The sequence below is a fragment of the Eucyclogobius newberryi genome, unplaced genomic scaffold (genome assembly GCF_026437365.1).
Source record: "Eucyclogobius newberryi isolate DKJ021-1_F unplaced genomic scaffold, fEucNew1.0.hap1 SCAF_14, whole genome shotgun sequence".
Classification (NCBI taxonomy): Eukaryota; Metazoa; Chordata; class Actinopteri; order Gobiiformes; family Gobiidae; genus Eucyclogobius; species Eucyclogobius newberryi.
In genome coordinates, this window is record NW_027315768.1 from 9,545,345 (window position 1) to 9,558,170 (window position 12,826).

General features: G+C 42.7%; 1 protein-coding gene across 1 annotated transcript in view; it reads left to right on the plus strand.

Annotated features, from left to right (window-relative positions):
- Positions 1-2,232: 2,232 nt before the first annotated feature.
- The window catches only part of ccdc141 (coiled-coil domain containing 141), a 69,687-nt gene continuing 59,093 nt past the window's right edge, over positions 2,233-12,826 (plus strand). The window contains exons 1-2 of the mRNA XM_072444286.1: positions 2,233-2,323; positions 12,425-12,697. Coding sequence (XP_072300387.1) covers positions 12,551-12,697 — 147 coding nt within the window. The 5' untranslated portion in view covers positions 2,233-2,323; positions 12,425-12,550. The remainder of the gene's footprint in view (positions 2,324-12,424; positions 12,698-12,826) is intronic.

Below are 12,826 nucleotides of genomic sequence, written 5' to 3' on the forward strand. Positions count from 1 at the left end.
AACGTTCTACACAGTGTCTTTGTTTGTGCACTTTTCTGGACTGAGATGTCTCCTCCAGTTTGGGGGTCACTGCGGGCACCACTTTCGCCTTCACATTCCACACCTTCTCCAGCTCTTCTCTATGCCCTTGGTATTTCTCCAGTTTCTCGTTTCCTTTTTCCTGATGTTGCTATCCTTCAGTTTGGCATGCTCTAGCCATTGGTAGGATTTCTTTATCAGTCACTTCACTTATATTCCGGTGGTACATCCCATGTAGCAGCTTGTCCTCCCATGATTGTCTCTCCTCCAGCACCTCATCATCTGTTCCCCATTGCCTGAGACACATGAGCACTTCATCACATTGTCGTTAAGGTACTTCTGGATCATGGACGTTTCATCCTGTTTCACGCTCACTACTCCACGGCCTCCTTCTTTTTGGCTAGTCTACAGTCTCAGGGTGCTGGATTTAGGATGGAATCCTCTCCACACATGTCTTTAACGTCTTGTGGTCTGTATCACTTCCTTTGGCCTAGGTAAGGAAGGAAATTGGTACGAGTGTCGTTTTGGATTTATTGAAATTTTATTTATAATTTAATCATACAGGGAAAAATGAGAGAAACTCTTTTTCATGAATATCTTGTTACAAATACAGATTAAACAAAAAAACACAGGATATCCAAATGAAAAGCCAATAAAACAATCAATAACATTAATACATTGTAGAAAGGTGAATATTCTAAGCAGGGAGAAAATATGGTTTAAAAAAAGAGGCAATCTTTGTAAAAAAAAAAAAAAAAAAGAGAATCCTTCCATGAACAGAAATGGAGGTTTAAGGTCATATATAATAGTATCTTGAAATCCTGGAGCGGTAGACGCCAAGGGCATTCTGATGCTAATTAGGTCCTCAGTGAGGAGGGAGCCAAGGCCAGGTTACAAAGGATGTAGATAGCCCACAACAGGACTAAAAACTCCCTTTATCAAGAGGTCCCGCCCGGTGGGCAGGTCCTACTCAGAGTAGGATAAATATTTGAGTTCCCAGACTCGATTCGCTGATTGAGAATTGAGAATGACTTTTGGATGAGAGCCGAAACGAGTCCAGAGACTACAACTGAATCTTTTTCTACAATGGAACACTCCTGGACGAATGAGGGATTACACCAACAACATTAATAAATACATAAAAACACACTTACACATACAATACAGGATACAATCATGCAAACCAAGGGCACCAGTCTAGTCTTTAACAAGTGCTTTGAATTAATTAAAAGTATAAAATAATGTATACATTTAAATAGTCTCTGTGTTTTGTTCCACAGACAGTAATTTTGGCCTTTTTTCCTGACTCTGTATTGACTCTCTGTGAAATAAAAATGTATTGACTCTCTGTGAAATAAAAATGTCCTTAGATCTGAAGCAGTGAATACTTGATCTGAAATCCAGCAAAACGTTAAATAATTAGGCATGGGTGATGGTCTTTCAGTTGCAATATGATATTTAAACGATGGTTTGAGATGGGATTGGCATCAAGCAGCGAAAACATCTAAAGAGAAGCAGAAACTAATCTACTAAATATCTCAACCCCAGTGAGAGTCTTTGGGATGAGCTGGAGAAGGCTTTGTGCAAAAAAATAATGCAACATTGGGTTGCTTAAACTTATTGACATAATTCCACAGTGAATGTGTTTTGTAATCAAAATTAAAGATGGCACAACAAAATATAAGCGCAATTGACTTCATTTTCTGTGGCAACTTTTTTGTTTTGGTCAGAGGCAGAGTATGTATGTTTGTATGTATGTATGTTTATATGTGTGTGTGCATGTCCGTGCATATGTATGTATTTATGTGTACCAGCAGATGGCAGTAGGTAGTAGGACTTTATGTGCTGGCCAGAGAAAACGAAAGCAAACGCAGTGGCAATTTGAGCAAGTTTGGTGAAGATATCTGGATGAGGAAAATGCATGATTACTGAAGCATGTGCACATTAAATAAAAAATAACATTAGGTACGTTTAACAAGGATACAATATTGGTAAAAGCGCATAGCTCATGTCCTATATCCTAATGGGACTACTCCTTGTATGGGGGCTGAGGGTGAATCCCATTAAATATCCCTGCTGCGTTGGTTATGTCTTTATTAAGTTGACCTGAGAGACGCAGATATATTTACACAGCATGCCATTGAGGCGGAGGGGACTGTTTGTTTTTGGAAAGCTCTCTGTCACTCAGCTGTGTGATAATCCAACTGGAAACCGCAGCTATTTTTAGTTGGTCTTTCCGCGGCCCACTCCACTCCTCTCACAGTGCCCAAACTTCTCTCTGCAGACGGCGGGAAACGTGTGGCAGGTATTGTGTTCAACTGTGCTGTTTTCTTGTGTGTTTCGGATGCATGTTTTTTAGTGTTTAATTAATGGATTACATGCATTGCGCCTGGATACAGAGGATATACATGTAAGTTGTTTTTGTTGTTTTTTTAAGAAAGGACCATGATATTTTAGCTAAACATGTCAACATTGAGATTGTAGACTGGTTAGTATCCACGAACAAATGCTGTTTTCTTAAATGGTGGAACAATGTTTAAAATTAGTTTGAGGAAAATGTGTTTTGGCCAAATGGATTTCTTTTAGTTTGCAAATTAACTCAAATTGAAATTATATGAGGTTCAAATCTCTATAAAGCTTAAAACAAAATTATGACTCACAACATCTGTGCCAGTGCTGAACCTGAAAAAAATAAAAAATTGCGTTGTGTGGATTACGCCCTTGTTTATATTTGAGAGGTCAGTAGGGTTGCTTGGGTGAGATTTGAACTGAAAATTCTCTGTGCCACCTTTCGACAAATAAACTAGTTGACCAACACTAACATTTTAAAGGTGCACCATGTAACTTTTGTGGTGGTGGTCGTGGTGTGGTTCGTTGCCTGCTTGACGTTATTGTGTTGCCTGTAATCAATCAACATAACTTTATTTGTCCTCAAGGGGCGATCGGAGTACATTGAGCAATTAAATGATGACAATAGAATCATTTAACAAAGGTCTTAGTGCAACTTGACAGGAAAGCTCGTCAGGTATAAAGCTGCTGGACCCACGTGACTAAATTTGAAGAGGAGGCCATTATGGCAAGGGAAGAAATGGCGGTAATGTATGGCAACAAGACCAAAATTCAGCTTTTGGAGTTCATCTTTGTCATTAAATGTAGCCGTAAATAATAATACATCTTAAAAACTATAAGCAACCCTTACCTGTGCGTTTAAAGATTTAAGATCACCTTAAATCTGATATACTTTCCACCTTCAAATACCATCAAAAGTCTGAGAGAAATTATGTGACCTTGATAAAATTGTGAAAATATGGGTTCTAACTAATCTGAAGATGTTGCACATGACAGACTATTTCACTCATGTCAGTATAATAAAGTCTCAAAAATCATTGGTTTAACTTATAATTTTATTGAACAGTAAATGTTTTTGCTTTTGAAAAGCAATGTTTCTCTTTAAACTACTCTCTCTCACTTAATTAATAGATGAATAATTATCAGAATTGGCTATTTTTTTTATCAATATAAGATGATGGTTTAATCATATCAATAATGCAGAAGTACATTTGTTGCTTAATTAATGTGAGGCAATCAAACTTTGATCCGGGTCGAATAAGCAAACTCTGGCGTGGTTCGCTCGATTTGTGAACGCAAACGGAGCAGAGAGCGAAACAAAACCGAGAATGACCCATTCTGCTTGAGTCTCAGAACCAACACTCACTCCTGTGCGGGGATCGATCACAGGACAATAGACCAGCATAAAGGTGAAAGTGAGCTGAAACAGGTCAAAGTCTGATTTAATAATAATTGCTTACAAAAATAAAATGATCATGAAGCTAATTGGAACCTAACATAAGCATTAAACATCCCATCTCCCAGAAGTAAACGCAAAAATGGTCCTTTCTCCTGCACTGGGCCTGCACATGTAGGGCAGGTTGTGGGGTAGACTAAAGAATAAATCTAAAAAGCACTTAAATCCCACTGCAAGTTTGTTTATGTGACACGGATCAGGCAAAGTCTCCTCATGTTCCCTTGTCCTGTGGCAGAGGTAGAGATCCATCTTTTTGGACATTTAATTTGATTTATAATAGTGTTTTGTGAATGTGAACAGCACCAGCTGATTGAATGAACATCTTTTAGAAACTCTGGTTTTGTTTCCGTACTATACTAAATTTCACCAGTTGGAGATTCATTTTATTAATATTATTTGTCATAGCTTATTTTGGTCGTGGCATCTTTACCTTGGCTTGGGGTGTAGAATGGTCAGTTAGTGATAGGGCTGACACGGTTACACGAACTGACAGCCCACTTTTCACTCTGACTGGCAGGTGATAAACCGATACTGACTTGTTAGTTTATTTCATTATAACTCATTTTGACACGCAGGTCAGTGTTAATGTGAATATGTAACAATGTAACAATATGTTACAAATATAGTGTCTACACATGGCCCCAATTTTAACACCATTGTGAAACATTTTGTAACAGAATACTACATAATGTGTGGCACGTGTCAGGAGAATGCGTCCGTACATATGATTGGTTTGAGCTAGGAAAGAATAAGAAGTGTATCAACATGACAATTTATCAATCAATCAATCAATCAATCAATCACAAGCACAGTTCATGCAAAAGAAACTCAAAGTACTTTACAATCATAAAAACACATTAAAATTACAATAAACTGCATTTAAAATAAAAAAAAATTGCAGATAAAAACACAGCTAAATAGAACCATAAGATAAGATAAAATATTCCTTTATTGTCCCACATGGGGAAATTTCATTGATGCAATGCAGGTAGATAAAGGGGCTGTATCTATTTTTTTTTTTATTTTTTTTCATTTATAAAAGTTAAATCTATTTTTCTCCAGTACAGATATATTGCTCTTAGGGTGAAAATGAGACTGCGTGTGTGACTGTGTGCTTTCTGCATCTCATTATAAAGTGTTTTATTGAAACAGGAAGCAGGAAGTGCAGTTAGCATGCTAATGTTTGCTAGCTTTGTCATGATGCAAAACTCGCTCTGGCTCTCTGCAAGTTGTGGAAAGTGCTTATAAACTCATTGTGGGTAATAATTAGGTTGAGCGACACATCTGAACTGCTGTTTTTAAGTGCAGCACCTTTAAATAATTTATTAGGCCTACCAGGAAATTGATGTCCACACCTGCTGAGAAAGGACTGTTTCATAGCCGTGCTAATTTCGACCAACATTAAATGTTGTTCGTTTGTTAGTAATATATTTGACCGTGGAAATAATACCCAGTCTCAAACTAGTCAGGCAAGTTCTGTCGACCAGTGGCCTGCGTGTGTTTAGTATGAATCATGCTGTAGGAGGAGCACGGAGGAGCTTCTGACAAAATGATTTATTCACTCGTATTTAACTGAACTTGAACTCAAACGACTTTCAGCATGTATGTTTTATCTGCTTGTCTGCACTGCAGCTAGAGTACTTTTACTTGAAAACTACCTGAAAACTTTTTTGAACCACTTTTCTTCCTCTTTAGGTCATTTTACTAGTAGTATTAATTAATAGTAATGTAATTTTGAAGTTCTGTACATACTGTACTCTGTTTTGTCTACCTCAGCCACTTAACTGTACAGGAATCAAGTGGTGACCCAATAGTTTTCAGTTGTTCCTCATGACTTTCTCATTGATGGAGTCAAAGTGCTTGAACAACACAAACAAGGTTTATGGCCGGCCTTCTAAGCAGGTCAGCAGCGAGGCTATTTGCAGAGAAGAAAAGATGGCCATTTTATTCTTAAGGTCATCAGAACATGACCGGACCTATTGTTCTTCTTGCTGAAGTCAAGGCTTCTGTACCTAAAAATATGTCAACCATGTACTAAATTAATTGATTAATTTTATTTATTCATTTATACATGGAAAATCCTAATTTCTCTTTTTCATGGGCCACTGTTAAAACACAACACAAAATAAACAACAAACAAACACAGGATACTAAAACACTAATAAAACATTCAATTAAATTAACCAATACATTGACATACATTTACACATTGGCACTGGCATTGGCACTGAGGGTCATCCTGTACCAATGCTTAAAAATCTTTAGGCATAAAATGAATGGAGATAAGTTTGTTATCTTAAGTTCGGGAGCAGGACCACGCCCCTTCCTACGCCCCTTCCTGCGGCTACACTACTTAATCATCCAGATCACACACACCTGTGTTAGTGATTTTCGTGCACACGCTCCATGGCGGCGGGAGCCGCGCTCGAAAACACACTCGTTCCCGACCTTTTATGGATCAACTCGACCTCGTTCCTTTCGATGCATCGGCCCAGCACAGGCGAGCCACACCGGGCCATCCTCCACTGGTGTCCCACTAGGACCGGTCCGGTCCCATCAGCTGTTCTCACAGGCTCAGCTCTCGCCCAGGCTCCCGTCAGCAGACCGGCGTCCCACCTCGCATCACTTCTGCTAGTCCGGTATTGAGATCGCCGTGCGTCCTGCGACCTCCTCCCAGCGCTCCGGTCTTTCCAGCGCCCGGGTCATCCCAGCGCTCATCCCGCGGTCTCGCTCGTTAAGCGCCCACCGCACGCGCTCGTCATTTCTCTCTACATTGACGGGTCTCCAGACCACGGGCACCGTCATCAAATTATGATGTTTTAAACTTCTCTTTTGCGCTCACAATTCCGTTAACTCTCGTTCCACTGCGGAGCGCGCTTTGCCCCGCCCACTTTCGCGGGCACGAGCGGCTCCTCCAGGTAAAGTATCCTCACCCTCGTCTCCTTCCTCCTCCGTTGTTTCCTTCCTCCTCCGTTGTCTCCTTCCTCCCGCACCGAGCTGCCCATCACTCAAGCCTTGGAGCCAGACTCTCACCTCTTTCAAGTAATTAATTCACCTTACTCGCTCACCCCTCCCGCATCGCTCAAAATAACAATAAATAAATACATACAACGTATGCATGTTTATTATAAAATAATAATGAAAACGTATATTTAAAAAAAAACAAAAAAAACAAAAAAAAACTTACCCTGCCATCTCTCCCCCCTCCTCTCCTTCCTCATCGTTAATCTTCTGGCACCGTCTCGCCAAGTTACATAGTTTTACCGCGTTGCCACGTTCCGGCAGGTTCTGCGCATTATCCTCCGACACTGCGTTGCCAAGTTCTGCGTTTTATCCTCTAGCACTGCGTTGCCAGGTTCTGCGTTTTATCCTCTAGCACTGCGTTGCCAGGTTCCGGCGGTTTATCCTCTGGCACTGCGTTGCCAGGTTCTGCGTTTTATCTAGCACTGCGTTGCCAGGTTCCTGCAGTTTATCCTCCGACACTGCGTCGCCAGGTTCCTGCGTTTTATCCTCTGGCACTTTGTCGCCAGGTTCCTGCGTTGTATCCTCCGGCACCGCGTTGCCAGGTTCCTGCGTTTTATCCTGTGGCACTGCGTCGCCAGGTTCCTGCATTGTATCCTCTGGCACTGCGTCGCCAGGTTCCTGCATTGTATCCTCTGGCAGTGCGTTGCCAGGTTCCTGCGTTGTATCCTCTGGCAGTGCGTTGCCAGGTTCCTGCGTTGTATCCTCTGGCACTGCGTTGCCAGGTTCCTGCGTTTTATCCTCTGGCACTGCGTCGCCAGGTTCCTGCGTTTTATCCTCTGGCACTGCGTCACCAGGTTCCTGCGTTGTATCCTCTGGCAGTGCGTTGCCAGGTTCCTGCGTTTTATCCTCTGGCACTGCGTCGCCAGGTTCCTGCGTTTTATCCTCTGGCACTGCGTCGCCAGGTTCCTGCGTTTTATCCTCTGGCACTGCGTCGCCAGGTTCCTGCGTTTTATCCTCTGGCACTGCGTCGCCAGGTTCCTGCGTTTTATCCTCTGGCACTGCGTCGCCAGGTTCCTGCGTTTTATCCTCTGGCACTGCGTCGTCAGGTTCCTGCGTTTTATCCTCTGGCACTGCGTCGCCAGGTTCCGGCGTTTTATCCTCTGGCTTTACGTCGCCAGGTTCCAGCGTTTCATCTCTGGCTTTACGTCGCCAGGTTCTAGCGTTTCATCTCTGGCTTTACGTCGCCAGGTTCTAGCGTTTTATCCTCTGGCTTTACGTCGCCAGGTTCCAGCCTCATTCCTTCCATTCCTTTTCCTCCCGTCCTTTACCCTCGCTCTCTTTCTCCCCCTTCCTCCTTCTCCCTCCCTCTTGCTGGGTTCATGCCAGGCCCCGCTCTTATCCAGCGAAAGGTTGCAATTTTCTCTTCCTGGATCACTAGGCCTCACTTTTTCTCATTTATTTCTAAATTAAACCAAATCCGAACAAGTGTGTCTCTTCTTCATGCCCCCTCTTTCATGCTCGCTCTCTACCCCCTCATGCTCTCTCCCCCAGGCACCGGGATGCCAGGTCTTTCTATTCCCTCCATTTCCAAACCCCTCCCCCTCGGCACCGGGATGCCAGATCTCCCCCCCCCCCCCCCCCCCCCCCCCCCCCCTCTGTCTCTCATGCTCTCCTGACACCGGGTTGCCAGGTCTCTTATTTCCCCCTTTTCTAACCCCCCCTCGGCACCGGGGTGCCAGGTCGACTTTCTTTCCCCCTTCGGCACCGGATGCCAGGTCTACTTTCTTTTCCCCCTTCTCTCCTCGGCACCGGGATGCCAGGTCTACTTTCTTTCCCCCCTCGGCACTGGGATGCCAGGTCTACTTTCTTTCCCCCCTCGGCACTGGGATGCCAGGTCTACTTTATTTCCCCCCTCGGCACCGGGATGCCAGGTCTACTTTATTTCCCCCCTCGGCACCGGGATGCCAGGTCATGCAGCCTCTTCGCTCTTCCCTCATGCAGCCTCTTCGCTCTTCGCTCTTCCCTCATGCAGCCTCTTCGCTCTTCCCTCCTGCAGCCTCTTCGCTCTTCCCTCCTGCAGCCTCTTCCCGCCTCTCATGCAGCCTCTTCCCGTCTCTTCCCTCATGCAGCCTTTTCCCTCATGCAGCCTCTTCCCTCATGCTGCCTCTTCCCCCTTCGGGCACCGGGAGGCCGCCTCTTCCCCCTTCGGGCACCGGGAGGCCGCCTCTTTCCCCTTCGGGCACCGGGAGGCCGGTCTGCCATGTTTTGGAGTCCTCCAAACAGCAGCTGGTTATACCAACTTTACCATGCAGATCATGCCTTCGGTTCATCACTCCAAAGTGTCGTCATTCTCATCCAGTCCATCAAGTTGCTGCTGCACTTTGATACACCGTTCTATCAGCCGGTTTGGGGGTTCTTTAAGACCAATGCTATAAGGCTTGCTGTCTTCCTGTCGGGCCATTCATGTTCATGGCCGTCCAGTCCGATGACCCTGTATCATCAACAAATACATTTACTACCGAGGTGGAACATCATTGACCCCAGTTCCTCCAACCTCAGCTACCACGTTTCACACATAAGCTCCGCTTCAGGTGCTTCAGTCCTCCTAGACCATCCAGCTCCGTTAACGTTCCTTCCATCATGGCTTCGTTCTACCCTCACCACGTTTAACCTTAACTAATTACTTCCCATTCACCTTCGACTACCAGTCACATTGCAAGTACTCAAAGCCTACCCGAGTGGCATCGACGTCTCTTCAGGCGCGTTCTCCTGCTCAGAGGCCGTCTTGTCCACAATAGTTCTCCTCACCCCGGCATCAAGGACCTCCAACCAACGCTTAAGTCTTCCCCTAAAACAGCAGGACTACTGTGGTAACACGATCTATTCCGAGCCCCTTTGCAATCCGTCCAGACCTTGTGCACTGGTCGTCAAGTGGCACTTCCCAGCAGGACTCAAGATCTGGTTCATCCTTTTACTTAAAGTCGTTCCACGCCTGGTCCCCACATTTCCTATCAAACTTTTCCCACATTGGCGCTGCCACATCTGCCTCCAGTTAAGGCGTTGTTGACCGCCTCATTATATCGTGGAGCACTGGTTCTCCATGACTTTCCAGGTCTACACACACCATTACCTTCTCGTCCTCCATTCTGCCAATCCGCACTGCCTCGTTAAGCTTCTTTTGGGGGTATCGAGGCCCGGGAGCCTTCAGCCCTCATCGCAAGAAGACCCAAAACGGCATCAACTTCGTACATTTGTGTTGTTCATGTTTCTCCCCTGCCAATAAACACCTTGCATCGTATCTGGGGTCGTGGTCCTAGCTAATGAATTTAATTTAAAAGTTGTTGAAGGCCTCTTGTTCCTATCGCTGTGTTGACATGATGGGATTGTAAGATAAAAATGTCCTGAGACCTGAAGCAGTGACTACTTGACTTTAGGTGTATCAAACATGATAAATAATTGGGCAAAATGCCAACTAGAGCCTTTTACACAAACAAAAGGCAGTGCTGTTCTCTTCTCACATCCAATGATTGCCATTATACTTTAGAGTAGAATACAGTGATCTACTGAATCAAAGGCCTGTGACAAATTAACAAAAACAACAGCATATTCTTCACGATTGTCCATTGCAATATCATTTATAACTTTGGTAGCAGCTGTGATAATGTATACCCTGGTCTAGATCGGACTGGCAGGTATTTAAAATTGAATATTTAGTTAAGAATGCACACACCTGGTTACTTATTAGCTTCTCCAAGAGTTTGGCTTGGCAGGATTGTAGGATTGTTCTGGCCTCCTTTGTGCAAAGGGAGAACAAAAACAGTTTTCCATAGTAATGGGATACTTTCAGTGTGAATTGTGAAATTAAAAACATGAGTTAAACAAGTTACTATTAGTGGGGCTGATAACAAAAGTGACCTAGGTTCGAGGGTGTCGGCTCCAGTGGACTTTTTTGATCTATCTAGAGCAACATACTTTATACTTCATACTGTATAAAGGGCTTAAGAGAAAACACTTGATCATCAGGTCTATTCTCATGTTTGGGGTAACAGCAACAGAAGGAGCAGCAGCATCAAAGATATTTCCGAGTCAGCAAAGTGCAGATTAAACAAATCAAAAATATTATAATATTATATATATGAATAAAATTATTTTGTTATCAAGCTGATTGAATCTTTCATTTCATTTGGTAAAAAGGGAGTAGAATTTTGCCATAAGAATTTAACCGTTTACCAACATTTAGCAGAAATGCCCTGTGATTCAGTGAGAATATTGACGTAAGATGTTTTAAAAACAGACATATTTATTGCGCTTATGACAAAACTGCCGCCAATCTGCTGCTGATTTGGTTGCCTTGGCTTCTGCCCAGGCTTTGTCACTCTCTCTCGCATAATGCATATTTTGAGGGGCATGTTTATCAGTAATATCATTAAATGTTTTGCTGTGTTGGGTTCTGGATTACTAGTGGTAAAACCAATCTCACTATAGAACAGATCAGACATTAAAACGTTTATAGGACAATAGGACATTTTAACACACTTGATTTGGATTTAATACATGTTGTGTCGCACACATCTAATAGGACAGTGGTCACTGAGATCAAGACGAAAGACACTACAACATTGGTCATTCTGAGGCGTGTTGCTTAAGATAATGTCCAGTAATATTGCATTAAGAGGGTCTTTAGAGTCGGTCGGGTGGGAGCAGTAATAAGTTGTGTGAGGTTTAACTCAACCAATCAATGTTGTTATCACCAAAATCAAGGAAAACATATTTATAAAGGACAGAGTTCAAAGATTTACTTCTTGGTTTACTTTCTTCTTCTCTTGAATCTTGCCTGGGAGAAAGAAGGAAAACTTACAAAAAGAACCCCGTGCCCAAAAAGAAACAAAGTAACAACAGAAATATGGACCAGGTTTAAATGTTGATTAAATATGACTCACACTTGTGACACTTGTAATTGTCGCCTGAGTCCTTTCCCATTTGCTTAGGGGCAATAGAGTGTTGGGCAGGTTGAGGCCATGACACTAATCTTCTCCTTGTCATCCTGACTGGAATCTAAAGGGGTCCAGGAGCATTTGAAGTCAGCATACCTGATTGTCACACTCTGACTGCTGCAGATGCCAGAATGAGCCTTTGTAGTTATGGGAAGATGCCACAGATACTAATATATCGCATTGAGTGATGTTCATGTCCCTAACCAAATCAGCTTCTTGCAAGTTGAACAGTTCAGACTTGATCTAAAGGCTAATATTTATCGCTCCATGTTAATTTGTGTGTTGTTTTGTGTTAAGAAACAGCAAGAAACCACATGAAGAGCTTTTTTTACCCACATACTGCCTGTGAAGGTTAAGGGTGCATTTTAATATTTAATTCAAAGCTATTTTGGTGGAACTATTGGAAATGCTATATGTTGCTATTGGAAATGCTACATGTCGCTACATTTGATTGACGTTGTATTTATGTAATTAATGTATTATTGATTCTGGGAAGTTCTAGCATATGATCAATCCTCCTTACAATCATATCTATGCTTTATCCCACAGATGTTTTTGATTTTGTGATAAGCCTGATCTGAAACTTAAACCAAATTCAATAAAAAATCTAATTCTATTATTTGATTTTTTTGTCTTACAGGAGGAGGCTTCATACACAGGGCTGGAAAAAATGAAAAAATAATGGAAGTCAAATTGTGATAAAAATGTGTGGATAAGAAACAACCAGCAATAGACAGGTAAACTGCAACAAAAGGTATCATCCATATCCATGACTAAGGGTAGGACAGAGGAGACATGTGAGGGGCAGAGGAAGGAAGCAAGTGAAGGAGACATGAAGAAGCCTTTGTCGGTCACTGCTCTCAGCACCATCGCTGTTCACTCTGGACAAACGCAGATAGTTGTCTCTGTGCTCAAGGTAAGAAGAAAAACATTAAAAAGGGTTTACAATCTATTATTTAATAATATGAAAAATATAGTATTGTGCTGATTTTGATGCAGTGTGAATAATCCCATCAAAGTAAAGCTAACAACAAAACAACTAGCA